General features: G+C 44.3%; 1 protein-coding gene across 2 annotated transcripts in view; it reads right to left on the reverse strand.

Annotated features, from left to right (window-relative positions):
* Window positions 1-1175: 1175 nt before the first annotated feature.
* The window catches only part of VWF (von Willebrand factor), a 120635-nt gene continuing 100464 nt past the window's right edge, over window positions 1176-21346 (reverse strand). Inside the window, exons 44-52 of one of the 2 annotated variants that reach the window (XM_036455712.2) lie at window positions 19403-19513; window positions 18465-18645; window positions 17592-17632; window positions 16914-17030; window positions 7635-7733; window positions 6853-6981; window positions 6292-6331; window positions 4341-4438; window positions 3284-3601 (exon numbers count right to left, since the gene is read on the reverse strand). In XM_036455712.2, coding sequence (XP_036311605.1) covers window positions 3413-3601; window positions 4341-4438; window positions 6292-6331; window positions 6853-6981; window positions 7635-7733; window positions 16914-17030; window positions 17592-17632; window positions 18465-18645; window positions 19403-19513 — 1005 coding nt within the window. In that variant the 3' untranslated portion in view covers window positions 3284-3412. Of the gene's footprint in view, window positions 1207-3283; window positions 3602-4340; window positions 4439-6291; window positions 6332-6852; window positions 6982-7634; window positions 7734-16902; window positions 17031-17591; window positions 17633-18464; window positions 18646-19402; window positions 19514-21346 lie in introns of those variants that run through there. The other variant, XM_045587659.1, reaches the window with a different exon arrangement.

A 21346-nucleotide genomic window follows, 5' to 3' on the forward strand; every position in this document is an offset into this window, starting at 1 on the left:
GAGTGGAGTGGAGTGGAGTGGAGTGGAGTGGAGTGGGGCGGGGCGCCTCCCTGCACACCTTCCTTCCTTCACTCGACCCTCCACCAACGGTCCCCACCTTTTTATGGCTAAAAGGAGCAGGAGTCAAGGACTAGGTACACAGGGGCACGTAGGACAGGAAGAGGGGCTGTGGGTTGTAGAGAGTTACCCTGTCAGACCCTGGGACGGGGTTGGGGAGGGAACCTGTGGAAGCCCGGTCCCAAAGAACCAGAGGACTGCCATCTCTCTGGAACAGTTAGGTACCTGGCCCTGGGCAAAGGGGTGAAGTAAAAAGGCTTTCGAAAGTCGGTGATTTTCTTGAGAAGGGTGGGGAGGGGGTTAATTCAAGGCCATGCGTGTCTCCACTTCTAGACAACAACCTGGTTTCCAGCAATAAACTGTCCGACACCATGTGAGCATCTTCATTAAGCAAAAAAAAAAAAAAAAAAAAAAAAAAAAAAGGAAAAACCCTCTCTTCCAGATAACCTACTACAATATTTTAAAACTAATTATTGTTATTTTTAAAGCCATTTTTTCTTATATATATTATTCTGTTCTGGAAGATGGAATCTACAATTACAAGCGTCCTGGGGCTCAACAAGTTCCTGAATACATAGGGCCCTGGAAATGAAAAAGTACGATGTGGAAGCTGAGTGTGCTATTTATGACCATGACCTTTCAGTGTGAAGAATGTTATCTCCCCGCTCTATATATGAGGAGCCTGTAGCAGTAAAGGGGAGCAGACCACGCAGAGTGAGCCAGGGGCAGAGCAAAGGGAAACCCGGAGGATTTATGTCCGGATCCATGGCTTTCTTCTGCTCTCTAGGAGTAATCGTGGCCAATGTTTATTATACAGGACTTCCTCTCCCTCGGGCACCTTTTAACCCACAGTAGTAACTTTCCTTCCAACAACAATTCTGTGAGGTAATTACTGCTAGTATACCCATCTTATGGATGAGTAAGACAGGGGTATAAAAAAAGGTCAAGCAACTTACCTCTAAGGGCATGTGGGATCCCAAAGTAGGCAGCCTGCTCCAGAGTCTGTGCTCAAAACACTTTGCTGTTCAGCTTCTTTCTCTCCCAAACAGTGCCCCATTCCCATTCGCTTCCAGGGACCTTGTCCTTGTCTTTTCAACACCAGGACAAGTTGGAAACTTTGCACCATAGTTCATTTATTCTCTTTCTTCTCTCCCTTCAGCACTTTCTTACCCCCTAGTCTCTGAACACTCTCTCCTTGACACATCCCTAAGACTCTGACTTGGAGGGACTGTCTCCTCTGGTCGGAGGAGGATGAACAAAAAACAGTCCCTGAGACCAGAGGCAGACCCTCTCCTTAAAGAGATCTCACCTGCAGAGTAAGAGAGGTTGTGAGACACCCCCACTACCTCCACCAGTTTCCCTTTCTGCATCCTTTTTATACTGCTCCCCCCTTTTTTTTTCTTAAATCAAAATATGCAAACTTTCTGATTCAGTTGTTTGTTTGTTTGTTCTTATTGATCGTGAATTATCATATCAGTAAGTAGGAGGAGAAATTCGTGCTCTGATGGGTCAGGAAGTTGGAAAATTTACACCTTCTGCTAAATAGGCAGCCTCTCAGCTGAGTCTCTCAGTAGAGGCTGATGCCTCCAATAACACCTCATCCCCAGGTGCAGTGTTAGGCGATCGGTCAGGAGAGAGACAGGTGATGCTTTGCACTGGATCTGGTTTCCTAAAGAGACCTTAGAGGCTGCTCAGGGTTGGAGGCAGGATGATGGATAGAGAGATGACAACCTTTGAATTATTGAACAGTTATATAAAACGTCTATCCATGTTTCCTTCCATGTACTCTACTTAACTCCCCACCAAACCTGTTTAACACAATCTGGGCCATTTACTTGTAGTGTATATTCCCTTGAGATTGGTCCCCAGAAGTAATGGAAATGGTTGAGACCTAGAAATGCAGCAGTCACTGGTTCCCATAGTATGGGCTGAATTTGTAAGTAGCGGGATGGGATGCCCTGGAGTTCTTGCCTACAGGTCAAGGAACCTGAGTTCTCAACTGGCCCTGCCACCCAGCTGCGTGATCTTCAGCAAGTCACCGGAGTTCTTTGAGCTGCTTTCATCCTCAGTAAAGAGGCAGGAGGTTAGATAATGTCTAAATCCTTTCCAGCTCCATCATTCTTTCAATGAGTTGAGTCTTTCTTGGGTTAAAAGGATCTGGAAGGAAGATTCATTCTCCATCAAATTCCTATCGCAAATCTAGATCTTCCCTTTGTCTCATGGAGAAAATACTCACTAGTTTCCATCATCTTGCTAGCATATACATGTACACTTTTCTCATAAATTTTAAGGAAAGACCACTCACTTAGGGATCTGGGACTCTATGGGATGAAGTTTGGTGTTATCTGCACCTCTTTTCCTTCCAAGAGGATGCCTGGAGCAGGCAGGGCTTTGGCAACCAATATGTGGCCTGAAAGAAGAGCAGTTCCTCGCCCCTCAGTACAAAGAAAATGCCCTGTGCTCTGATACTGGTGATAGAAACGCTTCTCCTTTTGAGCCTTGATGTCGCTATTTTTATTCTTATATTATTATAGGGCAATTACAGTTATCCCAGACTTATCCTTCCATCCCTACAAGTAAGATTCACTTCCTGTTTCCCAGATGAGGAAGTTACATCTGAGAACCACTAATGGGCTTATTTGAAGCCACACAGGAGAGTAGGGGCCTTATGTGGAACCTAAGATCTGGTGCTCACTACCCATCGTGACCTGTGGGGATGGAATCATGTTCCAGTATCTGCCAGCACCCCATCAGCAACCCCCTCCATCTCAGCACCTTTCCTTTCCACGTGTACCACAGAGAAGATTCAAGAACTTAGCTCAGAGAAACCCTTGCACACCTGGCCACAACCCTTCTCTAGAATGCCAGCCATGCTGGCGATAGCCATGTCTATCTTAGCAGCAGCTCCAGGGCTCACCCCTCTGCTCTGCTCAAAGTTCCAGGATTCAGAGACTGGAGAGCTCAGTGTTCCTGAGCAAATCCCTTTTACTTCAAGCCATTGGGCTGAGCTTCTGAGGAGGCCCGCCTCACACTCTCCTCTCCTCTCTGCACTGCATGGAGGCAAAGGCACCACTTTTTCCCAGGTTGACAGTGCTTCCCGCAGACTCTAAGGCTACAGTGTTTTCAGGTGGAAACTGAGTTTCCTCCTTCAGAACCAGTCTCAGAACTCGCCCAGCCTACAGTTGTCAGGTCCCCCTGGAGGACACAATGAACCACTGCATTAGCCTTTTGCAAGATGAGAGATCGGCTTTTATTGTGGGCCCTGGAGGGCATGAGAGCAGAGGATACAGGGGACCGGGCAGCACTCTGGCTGGTTGGGAAAGGCAGGTGGCATCGGGTGTCCATGGCAGGGGCCTCACTTGGTGCACTTCCTGGGGGAGCACCTGCACTGCATGGCATTGAGGACCTCATGGTAGACAATAGAGCCGTTGGTGCAGCGCAGGGGCACCTGCATGGGCTCTGTCCGCGTGGGGGAGCAGCAGGAGCACTGGTCCTGCACATCCTCCGTTTCGATGGAGTACAGTGCTTTGCTGGCACATTTACCCTGAAGTGGGACAGAGAGGGACAGGACATAGTGATGGTGGAGAAGCCTGGGTTGCGCAGGACTCAGAGGCAGCCTGCTTCCCCTACCTGCCCTCCTCCAAGTAAGGCAGGCCTGGCCTCCCCCAGAAAACCCAGGACAGTGGGGCAATTTGTAAAGGTAGGTCTCAGGGAAGTCCTCTGAGATCCCCTCTGTCCCTATGGTGTCGTCACACCCAGATCCCTCTAGCTGCAATTTCTATGCATGTTTGATACAATAACCCCAACCCCACTTCCATAAGTAATTTCCTATTCTCTTTGAAGGACTTGTTGAATCTTCCCTCTGGGGTCAAAGTTCCCTGTTACTTCAATAAAACATTTGATTTCACATAAAATGCTTCCAATTCTAGCCAGCCAGCATGGCTCAGTAGTTGAGCGTCGACTTATTAACCAGGACCTGGTCACAATTCAATTTCTGGTCAGGGCACGTGTCCAGGTTGTAGGCTAGATCCTCAGTAGGGGTTGTGCAGGAGGCAGCATATCAGTGATTATCTCTTATCATTGGTGTTTCTATTTCTCTTTCCCTCTCCCTTTCTGTCTGAAATCAATACAAATACAAAAATATTTTTTAAATGCTTACAGTTCTTTTCAGTTCTCCTCCCTGTGAATTTTCCAGATCCTTCTGAAATATAACTAAGGAGATATCTCCCAAATAAGGAGACTCCCCTCCCCATGGAGGCCTCATTGAAGTCAGGGGCCCTTACCTGGCAGTAGTGAATGTCCACTTCCTCTTCGGACTTACAGCTTCCCACTTTGACATACTGCAGCCTGGCAGTGATATCCTTGCAATCAGGCTCCTCACCTATGGGACAGGTGAGAGGTGGGACCCAGGCCTGGCTGGGTTTTGTAGAACACTCCCAGCCCATCTCCCTCATTGGGCTGGAAAACAGTGTCCAAATCACCAGAGTCAGCCACAGAGAGGGGAAGTATGTCATCCTGGTACAACCAGTCCTTCACGTTCAGAGATGTAGTTATTGCTATGTTTAACTTGCTTACTGGTACAATTTTAATGGCAAGAGGAGCCTAAATTCCCTGTGCTTTGGTGATGTGGATGGATGAAATTTGCTTTTTATACAATTGAAGGTTCTAAAAACCAAATGACTGTAGCAGTCATCTTATGTTTGTAACAGTGTCCAGAAGCTAATGGGCAATGAAGTAACCAATAAATACAATTACTATCTGCCCATCCCTGCCTTTGGGTTAAGAGAAGACAATATCATGACCACATAAGGACATTTACAGCCTCTTCTTTACATACGAGTGTTATGTAAAGAAGCATCAGGTCAGAGTGCTATCTGCCAGTGGGGAATTCTAAGACTTAATGGCAGCTCATCATTCCCCATCTGAACACTGGGAGTTCTTCATTCTTAGATGGCTCCTAATCTAAGTCAAACTCAATTGCATATTAGTCTGCCTCCAACTTCCAAATAATTTCATTTCCAATGGAAAGCCTGCCAACTACATTAGGAGAATAAATAAGGAAACTATATTTAGGCCAACATCCTATATTCTTTCTCTGTGTATTTAAATCCCTGAGCCTGGCTTATTTTCCTTATACAGGGTCTCAGCCTCTTGAACACATAAACCAACAAAGGCCCTTTTTTGCTAATTTTGTAGATAACAGTTTCTTAACCAAATGCTTTGTGCAGTGCACCTAGGGAGAATGCACCTCTTCTGATGGCTTCCTGACTTCACTTTCTTAAACCATTCAGACAGGAATCATAGAAAGAGATGCTTTCATTCTACAACTTGATTACAACAATTACATGGGGATGTCAGAGTAAGCCATCAAGAAAAGATGAATGATTGAATGCCAAAGCTATTCATGTTTTCACTCTTCCTTTCCTTACCCAAAAAATGAACATAGGCCTATGAACCCAAAATAGAACAAAACAACAAAACTAAATATAAAAATATTAGTTCAGGCAAGTAATTCTATCTTCAGAGAATATTGCATTAACATTGGGATTCTGAACGTTATCTGTGCTCATGAACACAAGAATGTGTGGTAAGAACACTGATCTGCAGACTTGTCGAGTCCAGTCTCCAAAGCTGCTGCTGTGAGCCATTAGGATCAACCAGTATAACATAACTTCAAGATCAAGAGGGACCGAGAGTGAAGAAGGGCAGTTAATAAACTCAGACCAGCCTTATAAATCATGGAGAGGACTCTACATTCTCTGTAATCCCCACAGCACATAGTGGGTCTAATGTTAGCCAGGGATGGCTTCCCTTGCTTTCTGAGATAGCTGTGTGACACTCAATAAATAGATGTGCATTGAATGTCTATTCTGCCAAGATCATGGATCAAGGGTGCCTGTCTTTAAGGAGCTCTGTTTTGAGAGAGAAGATTTTCTCTCGTGGAGGACTGTGAGCAACCCAAGACTCTATGAGGGGAAAGGCAGGCAAGAGGCTGGAGACAGTGAGGAGTTTGGAGGAAAGGGGGAAGAGGCTATTCACAGGTTTTTGGAAGGGGATTTGAGCAGGGGGCAGTTTAAGAACATTCAGGGAGGAGTGGCAATTCCCTGTAGGACTGAACATAATGACTGGCTGGTGATCAAGAAATACCTTTCTGGAATAAAGCTTACTCCAAAGAACAGTCCCTGGACTTGGTCTGATGGGTTTCAAGGGACAAGCTATTGGTAATGTACTTACATGTGTCACAGCAGGTGCCTGGAATTTTCATGATTTTCCCCTTAAGGAAACAGCAAAGTCCCAGATTAGTCACAAAGAGTACGTAGTGGTCAGCTTACAGGTCACTTCCCAGGCTAATTCCTGGACTCACGACCCTGAGTTTAAGTCCCCAGATGTAAACTGTGTTTTCCCACCACAAATGTGAGAAGAATGACCACCCTACCTGACCAAGCTGAAACAATTTTGATTACTCTGAATTCTCTCCAAATTGAGTCATCAGAGTCAAATTCTCAGGGAAGATTGGAAATCAGTCTGCTCTCTCACCTCCCCTTCAGCATCACACATTCAGTCTCCCCCAATGGAAAGGTATTTTTATAGCATCATATAGTGCAGAGAGTTTTGTCTGTGCATCAGGCTCGATATTGTGATTGCATTGATTCGTATACTAAGTCGGAGATCTCCCTTGGATACTGGGAAATCACGTCAGAGCTGGACTGCATGCTTCTCAGAAGGACCTCTGTTCTTAGAGTCAGAGATAGAGACTGTCAAGAGGAAAGCAGGGCCTGAGCTCTGAATACTCACTCCCTGGGCCAGACATTTGTCTTCATCGAAGGGCGGGCAGCCTGTAACCCTCTTTTCCCAGATGTACTCTCCTTTCTCATTGACCTTGCAGAGGTGACTGTCACAGCCATCCTGGAACATCTCATCACGCTGAAACCAAAGAAGGTAAATTTGGAGGTAGTGTTTGGTTACAAAGTCTCTTCAAACCATGACCTTGAGTCCATGAAGTTTTTTAAACAATTTGGAAGACTATAGGACAAGAATGAGACAGTATCTATAAAGTCTCCACACCCAGAATACACACACACACAAAAAAAGGTAGAGCCCTTATACATCTTATTAACTGTAAGTAGGGGCACATAAATGTAGAGAATCCCCAAACTCTTCTGATCACTTAAAGTTTAAAGAATTAAGACATGGAAAGGTAAACTGGCTAATCAATAACTGAGCTAGAGATGAACTGGGCATCACCTCCCAACCCCACCAGTTAATTCTGACTTTCATAAGTCAGAGTTTATTTCACCCTGTCTTTCCAGTCTCATCGACATCAGGCTGGAGAAATTTCTTTAAATTTCAAACAACTTTAAATCATGCACCATACACCAACTTGTCCAGACGAGTGACAATATAACCAAAACAAAGAGATAATTTTTGTCTTCTATATGTTATTCATCTTTTCTTTATAAAATCAGAAAGAAGCCAATATTAACTCAAATTTAGTCCCTCTTTCTTGAATAAAGGATACCAAAATAGGAAACCAGTGGGTAATATGAGGGGGATACTTGAGTTCAATGGGCTCTCACCTTCAGGGTCATGATTTGTCCTCCCCTTAGCTGAATGGTGCAAGCCACGGGCAGACATCTCCAGCAGCATTCTCCTGGGATCTTTTCTTCCTTGTAACCCTGTATCCAGGAGTAAAAGCAGCCTTAGTTAACCTCCCCACAACATTCCAATTACAGCTAAGCTAATTTTGCCAGCTTCTCATCTCTCCTAGAGTTCAGAAAGTCAATATCCAGCGCTAACTAACCCTTGTCAGTTCTCAATCCCCTGGATAGCATTTCTTCCCTCCACAGATGTATACCTCACTCGAATTCTAGCAGCCAGACCCATGAAATTAGAACTCTCTCCCAAGCTCCAGACTTATAAGTTCAATTGTTTACTTGACAACTATTTAACTTATTGTCATTTTAAGACTTATATGCAAAAACTTGATTTTTGCCCCAAACCTCATCCATGTTCAATCTTACCTTATCTCAATAAATAGTTTCATTACCCAGTTTCTCCAACTAGAAATCTGGGAGTCATCCTTGGGTCTTCCTATTTTTTACACCCCCACCCCCACTCATCACCCAATCTTGCCAAAAATGCATCTCAAACTTATCTATTTGTCATGGAGTGTCCTCTATCACCACCTGGTCTAAGCAATCATCATTGTCCACTGGATTCTGATAATAGTCTTAGTTTATCTTCCTGCCTTTATTTTTGTCCCTACTACAGGTTTCCTCACATTTGCTAGAATGGCTTTCTTAAAATAAAAATCCAGTCATGTTACTCTTCTGCTTAAAAACCCCCAATGGAGTTCTGGTTCTAATAATGGCTGAGTAACTTATATTGGACTGACTCTCCTACAGATAACAAAATATTTAAAACAATTATTCAAAGACACTGGATGGCCAAATCAGCCATGAACCATAGGTTATTTGATCCTTGAAAGAGAGAACCATAATGGACAAGAATCATGTTTAAATGGTTTCTCTCATGAGGACAGTCTGCATGGCATTGGATGGCTGGAACCTGAGAAGAAAACTGTGGTTATATTTGCCTGAAGAGTCAGAGAACAACATTTGAAACTTCTAGAATAGCTAAAATCTAAAGAGGAAAAACTCAGAAAAGAGGAAGACAAAATGAAGAAGCCCCCTAATCTGCATATAAATTCCCTTCAAATCCTTGGTTAACCCCTAAATGATATACACACAGCAGAGCCTAAGAGGAACCCAAGGACAAAACAGGTGTAAACTTAAAGACCTGAGCAGAAATTTCAGCTCCACACAGCCCAAAGGAGTCAGGGTTTGCAGTCTGAATCCCACCATGTTGAAGGGACTAGTCAAACACCTCATGTTTTCATTGACATTTCAAAAGAGCCAAACCTTAGAATTAAGAACTATGTTTCAAAACTCAGAATGTTACATAAGAACTATATCACCTTTGAATCAAGAGAAATATTGAAATAGACTGTCCCTAATGTAGTTTAAAATCTAGCCTCCTTTAATTCAAGGAGAACCACCAATAATCCAAGTTAGAAGCTAACTTAACATTCATCAGAGGAAATAGCAGAATTAAAAGTCTCTTTACATATCTCCCACCAATGTCTAACACACAGTAAAACATTTCATACAAAGGAATGAGGGAGAGGGGGTGGGAAATGACCCACAGTCAAGAGAAAAATTACTCAATAGAAACAGATACACAAATGACCTTCATATTGCAATCAGCAGACAGAAACTTTAAAATAACTATGATAAATATGTTAAAGAGTCTAAAGAGAAAATGAATATAATAGAGAAAAGAGATGCAGAATTTAGGAATAACCTGGAAACTCAAAGAAAAAGAGAGAGAGAGAGAGAGAGAGAGAGAGAGAGGAAAGAGAAAGAAGAAGAGAAAGAAGAGAAAAGAAAAAAACAAGAAGAAGAAGAGAAGAAGAGAAAGAAGAGAGAGAGAGAGAGAGAGAGAGAGAGAGAGAAGAGAGAGAGAGAGAGAAGAGAGAGGAAGAGGAGAGCGGTAAGGAGGAAGGGAAGGGAGGTAAGGGAAGGGAAAGGGGAAGGAAGGGAAGGACAAGAAGGAAGGGACGGAATCAGGGAAGGACACTTTCTATTCCACTTTCCTTCCTTTCGGTCCCTTCCACCTTTACTTCCTTGCCTCCCTTCGTTCCTTCCTTCACTCGCCTTACCTTCCCTTCCCACCTTCCCCCCTCTTCGCCCTAGCCCCCTAGTTTCCTACTCCCCCCCCCTCCCCCCCCCACCACCCCCTCACCCTGGATTAACTGCAGAAAAGAAAGTATCTGTGGATTTTAATACTGATCAATAGAAATTGCCCAAACTAAAGCACAGGGAGGAAAAAAATTTGAAAAAATATACAGAGCCTCGATAGCCAGCAGAACAGTATCAAGTGGGCTAATATACCCGTAATCATAGTTCCAGAAAGACAGGAGAAAAGAAAATGAAACAAAAAAAAATTTAAATAATAGCTGAAATTTTTCCCAAAGTTGATTTAAAAAATCAAGTCACAGATCCAGGTATCTTCATGAATCCAAAGTAGGGAAAGTATAAAGAAAACTGTTAAAGGCAGCCAGTATGAAAAGGTGTGGGCAATGCACACAGGAAAATAACAATTAAAATGGCAACTAGCTTGCCATCAGAAACAATATAAGCCAGAAGAAAATGGAACAACATATTTAAAGTGATAAAATAAAAAACTTTCAACCTAGAATTCTGTACTCAGGAAATGAAGGCAAAATAAAGATGTTTCAAATCAATGAAATCTGAGAAGAGAAATGCCGTTTGGCTCACACTGAAAGAAGTTCTTTTTCAAGCTGGAAGGATATAATATAATATGGAATTTAAAATATACACAGAGGAACTGCACTGGAAATTATAAATTTGTAGATAAATATAAAATACCATTTTTAGTTTTTTTCTTAAATTCTATAAAAGACAATTTACTGTTTAAAGCAAAATAATAACAATTTATCTCTTATATAGAAATAAATTACGTGAAACCATAGCACAAAGTATGGGTAAAAGATAATATACATGAAATGGTATATTATTAAATTAAGGTAGACTGTGATGAGTGAAGAGTACACATTGGAGTCTCTAGAATAGCCACTATTATCTCTACATCAAAATATTCTCTATTTTCACTTGTGATTTCTTCTTTGATTCATAGATTATTTAAAAGTACTTTGTGCCGAAACCGGTTTGGCTCAGTGGTAGAGCATCGGTCTGCGGACTGAAAGGTCCCAGGTTCAATTCCAGTCAAGGGCATATACATTGTTTGCGGGGCACATCTCTGGTAGGGGGTGTGCAAGAGGCAGCTGGTCAATGTTTCTCTCTCATTGACGTTTCTAGCTCTCTATCTCTCTCCCTTCCTCTCTGTAAAATATCAATAAAATATATATTTTTTTAAAAAAAGGTACTTTGTTTTATTTTCAAACTAGAGCCCTGGTACATGAAAATTCATGCACTGGGGGGGGGTGGGGGGTCCCTCAGCCCGGCCTGCCCCCTCTCACAGTCTGGAAGCCCTCAATGGCAGGAGGTGGCCCAGTGATCAGAGGAAGGTGACGCCCCCATCACACCTCTGCTGCTACCACTGCCAGCAGTGCAAACCTTGGCTGGCCCTGGTTACCTGAGCCTTGGTCGGCCCTGAGCTACTGGGCAGCCAACTTCCAAGGCTTGCCTGTGCCTCAGGCCATTCCTGAGCAGCTGGGGGGCTTAGGGGATGAGGGACTCTGGAGGCAGGTGCATGGGCAGGGCTGAGGGGACTGGGCGCCACCATCTTATGGCTGTGGGTACCACCATCTTTGAGGTGTGGCAGTCAATTAGCATATTCCCTCCTTATTCGCTGTGAACACTGCCTTCTTTGTGATGGTGTGAAGGTTAATTAGCATATTCCCTCTTTATTAGATAGTATATGGGGGGGGGGGTATTTATATTACCTTGTTTATACTAATTTCAATTTTATTTCATTGTGGTCATAGCATACACTCTATATGATTTGAAATTTTTTTTAATATATATATTTTATTGATTTTTCACAGAGAGGAAGAGAGAAGGATAGAGAGTTAGAAACATCGATGAGAGAGAATCATCGATCAGCTGCCTCTTGCATACCCCCTACTGGGGATGTGCCAGCAACCAAGGTACATGCCCTTGCCCGGAATCGAACCCGGGACCCTTCAGTCCGCAGTCCGACGCTCTATCCAGAGCCAATCCGGTCCCGGCTGATTTGAAATTTTTGACATTTATTAACTTTTTTATGGCCCAGAATTTGGACAAGATAGGTGGAAATTCCCTGTTTGAGAAAATGTGTACTCTACAGTTTTAGTATGTAGTGATCCATCATTTTCAATTAGTTCAAGTTAGTTCACATCATTTTCCAAATCTTCTATATCTTTATTGATTTTTTTTCTCCTACTTGTTCTATCAGTTCCTAAGAGAAATACATTAAAATTATCAACTAAAATTGTGGATAAGCCTATTTCTCCCCCTACTTCTGTTAATTTTTGCTTCATGTATTTGTACAAATTTAGGGTTCTTGTGTCTTCTTAATGAACCTACTCTTTTATCATTATGAAATTACCTTCTTTGTTTTGGTAGCATTCCTCATCTTAAAATCTGTTTTGTTTGGTATTAATATACCCATCTTAGTTTTCTTGTTTCTACTGTGTTCCTGGGATATCTTGTCCATCCTTTGACTTTCAGCCTGTCTGTCCCTTTAAATTGGAAGTGCATTTCTTGTAAACAGCATAGTAATTGGGTCTTGCTTTTTTACCCACGTCTGACAATCTCCATTTTTAATTGGGTTTTGTTTTGTCCATTTATATATAATGTAATTATCCATAAGGTTAGGTTTAAATCTACCATTTTGTTATTCATCTGTTGTCTTCTCTGTTGCTTAGTCTATTGTTTATTCTTTTCTGTCTCCTGCTTTAATCAAGTTGATTGTATCTCCTCTAATAGCCTTTTAGCTGTATTTCTTCATATTACTATTTTAGTGGCTACACAGGTTTTTACGCTTAACAACTTCAACAAACTATATACTTATTATCTGTGTGGTTTATTATAGGAAAATTATATACCTCATTAAAATTAAGAACTTCTGTGGCTTCCCATTGCATTTTTAATAAAATCTAATCTCCTGCTGAAACCGGTTTGGCTCAGTGGATAGAGCGTCGGCCTGCAGACTGAAAAGTCCCGGGTTCCATTCCGGTCAAGGACATGTACCTTGGTTGCGGACACATCCCCAGTAGGGGGTGTGCAAGAGGCAGCTGATCGATGATTCTCTCTCATCGATGTTTCTACCTCTCTATCCCTCTCTCTTCCTCTCTGTAAAAAAATCAATAAAATATATTTTAAAAATAAATAAATAAATAAAATAAAATCTAATCTCCTTAGCAAGTCCTGTAAGGCCTGACATCAGCCTTTCCTAATTTTCTGATCTTATTTTATACCACCATCCCCTTGCTCTTGGCAATCCAACCCTGTGCATCTTCTAGGTCCATAAACATGGCCACCTCCTTCTCACTTGAGAGCCTTTGTGGATGGTGTTTCCTTTGCCTGGAATTATCTTTCCCATACTTTGTATAAAGAGCCTTTCCTTGCCCTGGCTGGTTTGGCTCAGTAGATAGAATGTCTGCTTGTGGACTGAAGGGTCCTTGGTTCAATTCCAGTGAAGGGCACATGCTGATCCCCAGTGTGGGACATGCAGGAGGCAGCCGATCAATGATTCTCTCTCATCACTGATGTTTCTATCTCTCTCTCTCACTCTCCCTTCCTCTCTGAAATCAAGAAATATATATATATCAATATATATCAATATATATATATATATATATATATATATATAAATAGCCTTTTCTCATTTTAAGTATTGTTTCTTAGAGAAGTCTTCCAAGATACAACATACACACACACTACACACTACACACTACACACTACACACACACTTTATAACACTTAACACAATTTGAAATTACCATTTGTTTAGTATTTTGTTCTCTATAAGAGGCATGCAAACTTCAAATTATGTTTGTGTTGTTTGTCCTCCCAGCGCCTGACTCTTAGCAGCCACTCTTATATCATAAATATGTAGGTAAATATAAAATACCATTTTAGTTATTTTCTTAAACTCTATAAAAGACAATGTACTATTTAATGCAAAATAATAACAATTTATCTCTTAGGTAGAAATAAACTCTAACTGAATAATATACCATCTCCTATAGGTTACTCTTTTACCCACACCGTGTCCTATGGTTGTCACATGGTTCACTTCTACTAGGAGGTAAATTATTATTTTGAGATAAATTCAGTGAGAACCTTGATAGAGGCTTAAAGTGAGAGGCCTTCATGTACTAGTATATCTGCTTTGGAAAAGGCAGCAACTTCCGGACAACATGATTTCACTATCTTGCAAAAAATGCCCCCAAACTTGGAAGACAAAGTAAGAAAACCAATTTTTTATTTTGCAAAGTAAGAGCATTTTAAACAAAGTTAATAAAATAAAAAGCTATCCTTAGCTGTCTTTTAACTTTCCTCACCACTCCCCCCACCCCCCCAAAAAAAGAGAACAATCTCAATTTTTTTAAAGGATAAATTTAGTTGAGTGGAAGCCATCTATGTTGTCATTATTTTTCTCATTTTGCCACCCTAGTAGTGATCACTTAGATATTCCTCCACTGCGGCCTTGGGTTCCTCTAACATGAATCTCCAGCAGGTCAATTTGGAGCCCCAAACGGAAGACCTAGTCCCTCCACACCACTCCCTTTTCGCTGCACATGGGCTGATGCTCTGAACCAGCAGGAAGAGTTAGGCATGGGTAAGCTCGCTCAGAAGTGCTACTCCTGAGTCAAGCTTCTGTACTCGAGGATGGAACTCAGAACAAGTCAGGGCAACTGGGCCAGGCCTCACACTCTCCTGGGAAGATCACTGTGGAGGTTGGAGGCCCTGTGAGGGGGTGAAGACAAAGGAGGAGGGGGGCTGCAACCAAAGTGAAGGGACAAGGGCAATAGGGGCAAATTCCACATACTAAAGAGGCAGAGGGAACAGTTCAGCCAAGAATAAGGAAAAGAGAAGGTGTTGTGGGAGAAGAGAGACCAGGAGGAGGAGGCAGAAGAGATACAGGATAATAGGAGCAGGGAGTGATTTTAGAGCTGGGGTGGGGAGTTGGGCAAGAAGGACAGGAGGAGGAGTGGGAGTACAACAGAACCCATTTGAGGGAGTAAACTGGCTTATCTGCTGCCCTGGAAGCCGAATGAAGCTGCACCAGGAGGCAGGGCTTGTGTGAGCCCTGCTGTCCATTTCTAATTCCCTCTTCTGCCCATCTATTCCTCATTCTGCTTCCTGGAGGGTCCTCTATTCCACATTCGGATCCCTTGCTCAAGGTCAGTTCACGGTCATGCCCCTCCGGATGCCTTCTCAGTGTCCCACGTCAGGGTGACCTCTCCTCACGCTTTCCCTGAAAGTTCATCTGTCAAGCTTCCTGCCTACCACCCACTAGCACAAACCACCTTCTGCTGGTCTTTTCATTGCAGACGTTGTCTCCCCTGGGAGAAAATGAAGGGCTCACTTCTCTGCTGACATTAATACTTTAATTTGATGTAAGCAGATCAAGCAAAACTGCCTCCGCCTAATTCACCACAGCTCCCCACACCTTCAGGAGGCCTCCCTGAGGCCTTGCATTGCAGAGGAGTTCAATGAGACCAGTGAAGGATGCTGAGCTAGAATGGGGGCAACTGAGGCCAGTTTGGTGCGTGTTAAGAGAGATACATAGAATGAGGGCTAACCTAGGGGTTTCAAGAGGGAGGAGGTGAGTGTACTGCCCTGGACATATGTCAGATTGAAGGGAAGGAGGAATTGTACACAAACCAAAGGGGTCATGTATTTTAAAAATATGTATTTAGAACCTCTATCTACAGTGGATTTGAATGCAGCAGAGGGTACCACGCCACCTTTGGACCACCAGAGGGCGCAGTTTGAGAGCTCATAGGCTCGCCCTCTAGAAAACCTGGATGTGGATCTCTTGCTGCATTGATGGTAGAGTAGGTAGTTCAATGGGCATCCAAGGTGAAAGGGAAGCCACAAACTCCAGACATCAGTGTTTTATTCGTATTGAAGCCCAGTTCTATTCTAGGGGGTTGTTACACACACATACACACACACACACACACATACACACACACACACACACACACCTAAAACATCAACTGTGCATTTTTTAATAGTAAAAACCTGCTCTTAGTGGGATTCTAATTGAGGCAGGAATGTTCTCTTTAAACCATTCTATCAGAAATATCTGTGTCTACTCCACATAAATGTATTAAGCCCCTATTCTGAGTATAACACTATGCCAAGTGCCATGAAGAACACATGCAGAACACTCTCTTGTCCTCGAGAGCATATGAAGCAGCCATATGAGGGTCCCTCATCCCTGCCCCTAACCATTCCTGATGTTCCCTGCCCCTCTGTGCTGTTCCTCTCAGGGAGGCCTCCTCCTACAAAGGTCTCCTCCCCAGACTCGGCCCCAGACCCCTCCTGCTGCCTCACCAAGTTGAAGAGAGAAGCCCTCCCTGTGCACCATCTAAAAGAGCTGTTACTGTGTTTCAAGCATCTGGTTCCCAAGTAACTCCTCTGGCCAAGTGTGGCCTCTAAAACAGCAGGACCCCAGGCACAACGGGCGGTTCGAGGAAGAAGCCGAAGCATTCTTCTGAACATGGGACGTGGGGCTGAGAGTCATAATGAAAACAATAAAATGCTAGTTGCCATCTCCCAAGCCGGAAATGATGGTTTTACTCAGCTTCCACCCTCAGGAGGGATTTAGTAGCACACAGTCATCATGACCTAGTGCAAACAGTGTGAAATATTTTAAACCTCCTCAATGTCCAATAATAAATGTGCAGGTTGTGGCACATCTTTTCTAAGAAAGATTGTGTATAATCTTGCACATAGTAGGTATCTGATAAATATCTCTGACTAATAAATCTTTAGTGTTTTCAAAAATTGCAGTTATGTTTTTTACATGTTGTATAAAAAAAAAGTACAGAACTGTAAATAAGGCATCACAAGCCTTGCAAATATTGTGTTTACTTTAAACACACAAAAAGGAAGCTTTTAAAATGCACAAAACTAAACTGTAATTTCTGAGAGACAAAATGTCGATGGGTGACTTGGGCTCTCCATGACAGGTGTCAAATATTGTCCATAATCAGAAAATAAGGAACATTTATTTAAAAACCCTAGTGAGGTCCCATGGCTTGGACCCATGCGTATTCAGCCAACCCCCTGGGTCCTTGACAACCCTCTCACCTGGGGGCAGGCTGCACAGGTCGTCTTTCTGCACTCCAGCTTGAATCCCGAGATGACCCCCACCTGGGCGGTGCAGTGGCAAGTCGTGCACACGTCAATCATCATACTCGTCCCAGGCTGGAACCAGAGGCACCACGGTCAGGCTTCCCAGCACCCTGAACCCCTGACTTCCCCTCTCACCTCAGCCCCATAAACTGTTGCCTTATTGGAGGGGGGGGGGGGGGGGGGTTGGAGCATCCCATAGCTGCCCTGAGCCATCATCCTGACCCTCCTGCTGTCTCCAGCGGCCCATTCCCTTCCCTGCCTTCCCACCTGAGGTGTGTCAATGGTAAAAGTGAGGGCTTTTGTGCCAGAGAGGGGGCTGGGCAGTGGGAGGTGGGATAGGTTGAAATGTGCACAATGACTGCAGAGTACTTCTCTGTACACCATTAGAAATGCTTAGGGTCCTGGAACACAGCCAGGAGGTGAGAGCCAGACTGGGCACCCAGGCACTGGAGAGTTAGGAAGATCTCAGAGGCTGGGCTCCAGGATGCTGAGAAACCCTGGAGGCAATGAGAGTGCATTGGGGGTAGGTCTCCCTGTTTCTCTCGTTTCCATGTTAGAATAAGGCCCCCCCTTTTTCACAGCACCCCCCCCTCCCCACACCAACTGGCCCTGGAGAAGAAGGCAGTAGCTCACCGCAATGATGGTGCCGTTGAGCATGCAGGCCTCCACAGGCTCTGGAGGGGAGAGAGGTGCAGGTGTGAGAGTACGAAACACCCTGGCCACCCCTGCCCAGCACATGGCTGATCCCTTCAGGGCCTTCTCCTCCATCTGGGCCTCTCTCCTACATCTGCCCCCTCGCCACCTCCACCTCCAGGTGCTGTGGGTCCTACTCCCAGAGCCATGGTGGCCTTGCTTCCCCCAGGCCTGGCGGGGGGTGGAGGGGGGCAGGCTGCCTGTTGCCCAGCACCCAGGCCTCAGTGAAAAAAACCCTGAGTGTCTTTGGTAGGGAAGGCACATGTTTCAGTGATTCACATGGAAGGGGAGAGTAGGAGAGTCTTTGGGTTTATGAAGAATGCAATTCTACTCTGGGAACTTGAAGTCACAAGATAAAATTATATAAAGTACTCAGAGCATGGTGGTAGCGAGCAGTTTGTTCCTGTTGCTGTTTGTTTGTGGCGAGGGAGGGGGTGGGCATTGGAATACCTTCCCTAGCAGGGGCAACACCATGAACAATCACAACGGTGGTTTCTAGAGTCAGAGAAATGTAGGTCCAGCCCTACAGCTCACTCACTCCCATGAGCTGGTGGAAGCAGTAGCAGTTCCCACCTCCCAAAGTTGCCATGTCCGTGACATGAGATAGTGGTATAAGCCATCACTGAGCACCGTGGTGACCTTCAGGAAATGGTTCTACTTCTCTCATCTTATTTGCTTTGTCACAAAAGCATTAGGGACAGATGGGAAGATTTTGATCCTGCCCATTTTCCCGAGTTGCTAAGAAAGCAAAAAATTCAGGAGCCTTCCTGGAAATCCAGGCCCGAAGGTGGGTTCCTGGACAGGGTGCCTTACCACACTTGCAGGTGGGGCAGCATTCTGAGCTTGCACAGCTCAGCTGGAAGCCCACGGGGCAGGCAGGGACGTCCAGCTGGGGGCAGGAGACATTCCTCTGTTGCACAAAGACCTCCTCCTTCACTCGGACACACTCATTGATGAGGCAGGGGTTCTCCGGGGATGCCCAGTGAGAGCCAACCTGTGGTTAGAACACAAAGTCCCATGAGGAATGTACTGTTCCCTCAGGGAACTAGTCTGGGCCCTAAAAGCATGCCCTGGGTTAACATCTCAGCCCCACCCATGGGGTAAAGCCCAACATGGCAATATGCTAGAGCAAACATGTTAAACTCAAAGGCTAACAAGGGCCAAATAAACAAGGCATGTGGCCCGCGGGCCACGAGTTTGACATGCTTGCACCAAAGCCAGGATTACAGAAATAAAAATAATTAATTAAAAAAACAAATAGCTCAAGGACTTAGGGAACAGAATAGTGTTTGCTTCTCAGGCATAGAAATGTGTACAATGGAACTCGTGAAGAGGTCAGAGGAGCCTGCCAGGGTCAATGTAAGACTGAATAGCACCTGCAACCTGTGGGTTTGGTGGAGTGGCAGGTCCATGGTACATGCAGGGTGGTGAGGCCGTCCCTACGCCAACCACTCAGAGGAAGCAGGACCTCAGATTCACTGGCAACAGTAGGAAATAAATTCCCCAGGTGTTCATGGAACTCTTAGAGGGGGGAATTGAACTTCTCCCAAAATCAATGAAATGGGAAGCCTGAGGCCATCTTAACTAGTTTCTATGGGGCAAGGTAACCCAGTTGATGCCTGGATAACACCAGCAGCTAATTAACCTCCTACAAGAAAAGCAAAGGGCAGGGGATGAACTCTGATTTTATAGGTGAACCAATGCCAGCACAAACCCACAAAATAGACAACCCATCTGAGGCCCCAACCTACATCCTTCCAATACGACTGGGAGTCCCCCCGTGGTGAGCCAATCACCACCTCACAGGCATTTGGCAGGCACCTTCCACAGCATTCGCCTTCTTGTAGGAGATAAGTGAAGCCCTGAAAAAAACACAAGGAGCAGAGAGTGAGGTCAGGCAAACAACAGACACACTGGTGTACTTGTCTGCTCCACAAGTGTACTGAGCATGGGGTTTTACAAAGACACCGCTGGCCTGAACGGTTTCATCTCTGTCATCCACCAGCCTCAGAACTATGCTAAGAAGTGGCTAGGAGGCATCAACTATTGAGTCACTAAGTTCCACCAGCTGAAAAGGAATAATTCTGCCCTCTGAAAGCTTCCACTTTGAGACCAAGACACAGTTCACGAAAAGAATTAAACAGCCCAGAGTGCACTCAACAACAGGTACCTGACCTGATCTTTATCATGACCAATTCTGGGGCACCTCATTGACTGGAGGAGAATATTCAAGATGCCTGAGAACTAGTCTCTGCTCTAATAAGGCAAAGTACCTACATAAGATAAATACTTTGATACCAAGACCTCTCACCAATGTGCAGAGTTGGGTTGCCCCAAGCAGTTACTTGATGTAGTTTATAGAGCACAATGAGATGAGAGCAGCAGAGACCAACCTTCCCCAGAATGCCTGCCAGGAGACCAGCATCCTGGAAGTTTATTAGCTCACCTTGCCTCTTAGAGATCCTCCAATCTGGTCAAAGCTTTGGGAATTTTTATTGAAACTGTCCACTGAAAACTCTGAAGCAATGTACAAGGAATAGGCAAAACACTGAGATGTGTGGTTGTCTCAGGAGCCCAGGGGAGTGACTCCAGGATTGGGTTTTATTCTGAAGCTCTGTCCCTAAAAGAGAAGGAATGCTTGCAGATGTTCAGGATGGGTGAGGAGGCCAGGCCTGCCTTGCACACTCACACACAGGACCAAGCCAGAAGATGCACACAGCACTTGATGTCAGGCTAGCTGGTGCCTCTCTCTGGGGGTACACAAGCACTCCAGAGACTTGGATCAACATCATACCATCTCCATGGGGCCCACTTACATCCTGACCCATGCCATAGAGGTGCCCAGTGAGTTGTCCCCAGTGTTTTATCATCTGAGATTCTAATAATTTATTATGCATCTATGACATACTAGGTACTTTGGAGAAGCCAACAATTTAGAATGATATAATCTAGACACCCTCCACTACAAGGCCGAATATACAAGCTGCCATAAAGGACTCAAGGAGCACAAAAGAGAGTCATCAATACCTTCAGGGACCCAGCATCACTTGTGTGCCTCTCTAAGAGTGCCGAGTGACATAGACTGGTGTGTTCTTCCTGTTTTCTGCTGCCTTCCAATATGGGAAGACACACTGTTGATACTATGAATGACTACCAGGACAGATGCCTTGCTCCCAAAATCCCACCAACTTCTCATGCTCAGGTTCTCCTAGTTATGTCTCCAAATTTCCTGACTGCCATCTTTTTTAGATCCCTTCTTCACCTCTGGCATTCCCATTTTCCTGCTGCACAACCAGGGTTCATCCAATATTTTCATCTCTCTTTCTCGCCCTCTAAATCCTCTACCTTATATCTGTTCAAAATATACACCTCAGACCCTTCTTCTTACTCTCTTCTCCATCCTGTTTTCATTGGTTTCTCAATTAAGAATAGAAGTAAGCAGGTCCAATATATAGCCAATCTAAAGATAAATGCCAGTGAAGAAAATACACTCCTAATATATTTAGCAACACAATCCTTTAAACATGGTTAACACTGCTGAAATGGTGGTGAAAAGTGTGGATCACTGGTCCCTTGTTTCTTCGCTGGATCAGACTGGCCCTTAAAATGCTGACATTGCCAGTATATTAGCTTCATAGAAGGGGCCCAGGGCTAGGAGTCAAGACAACCCAGTTTTACTGGCTTCAAATGAACTG

Source organism: Pipistrellus kuhlii, unplaced genomic scaffold, assembly GCF_014108245.1.
Source record: "Pipistrellus kuhlii isolate mPipKuh1 unplaced genomic scaffold, mPipKuh1.p scaffold_m20_p_3, whole genome shotgun sequence".
Classification (NCBI taxonomy): domain Eukaryota; kingdom Metazoa; phylum Chordata; class Mammalia; order Chiroptera; family Vespertilionidae; genus Pipistrellus; species Pipistrellus kuhlii.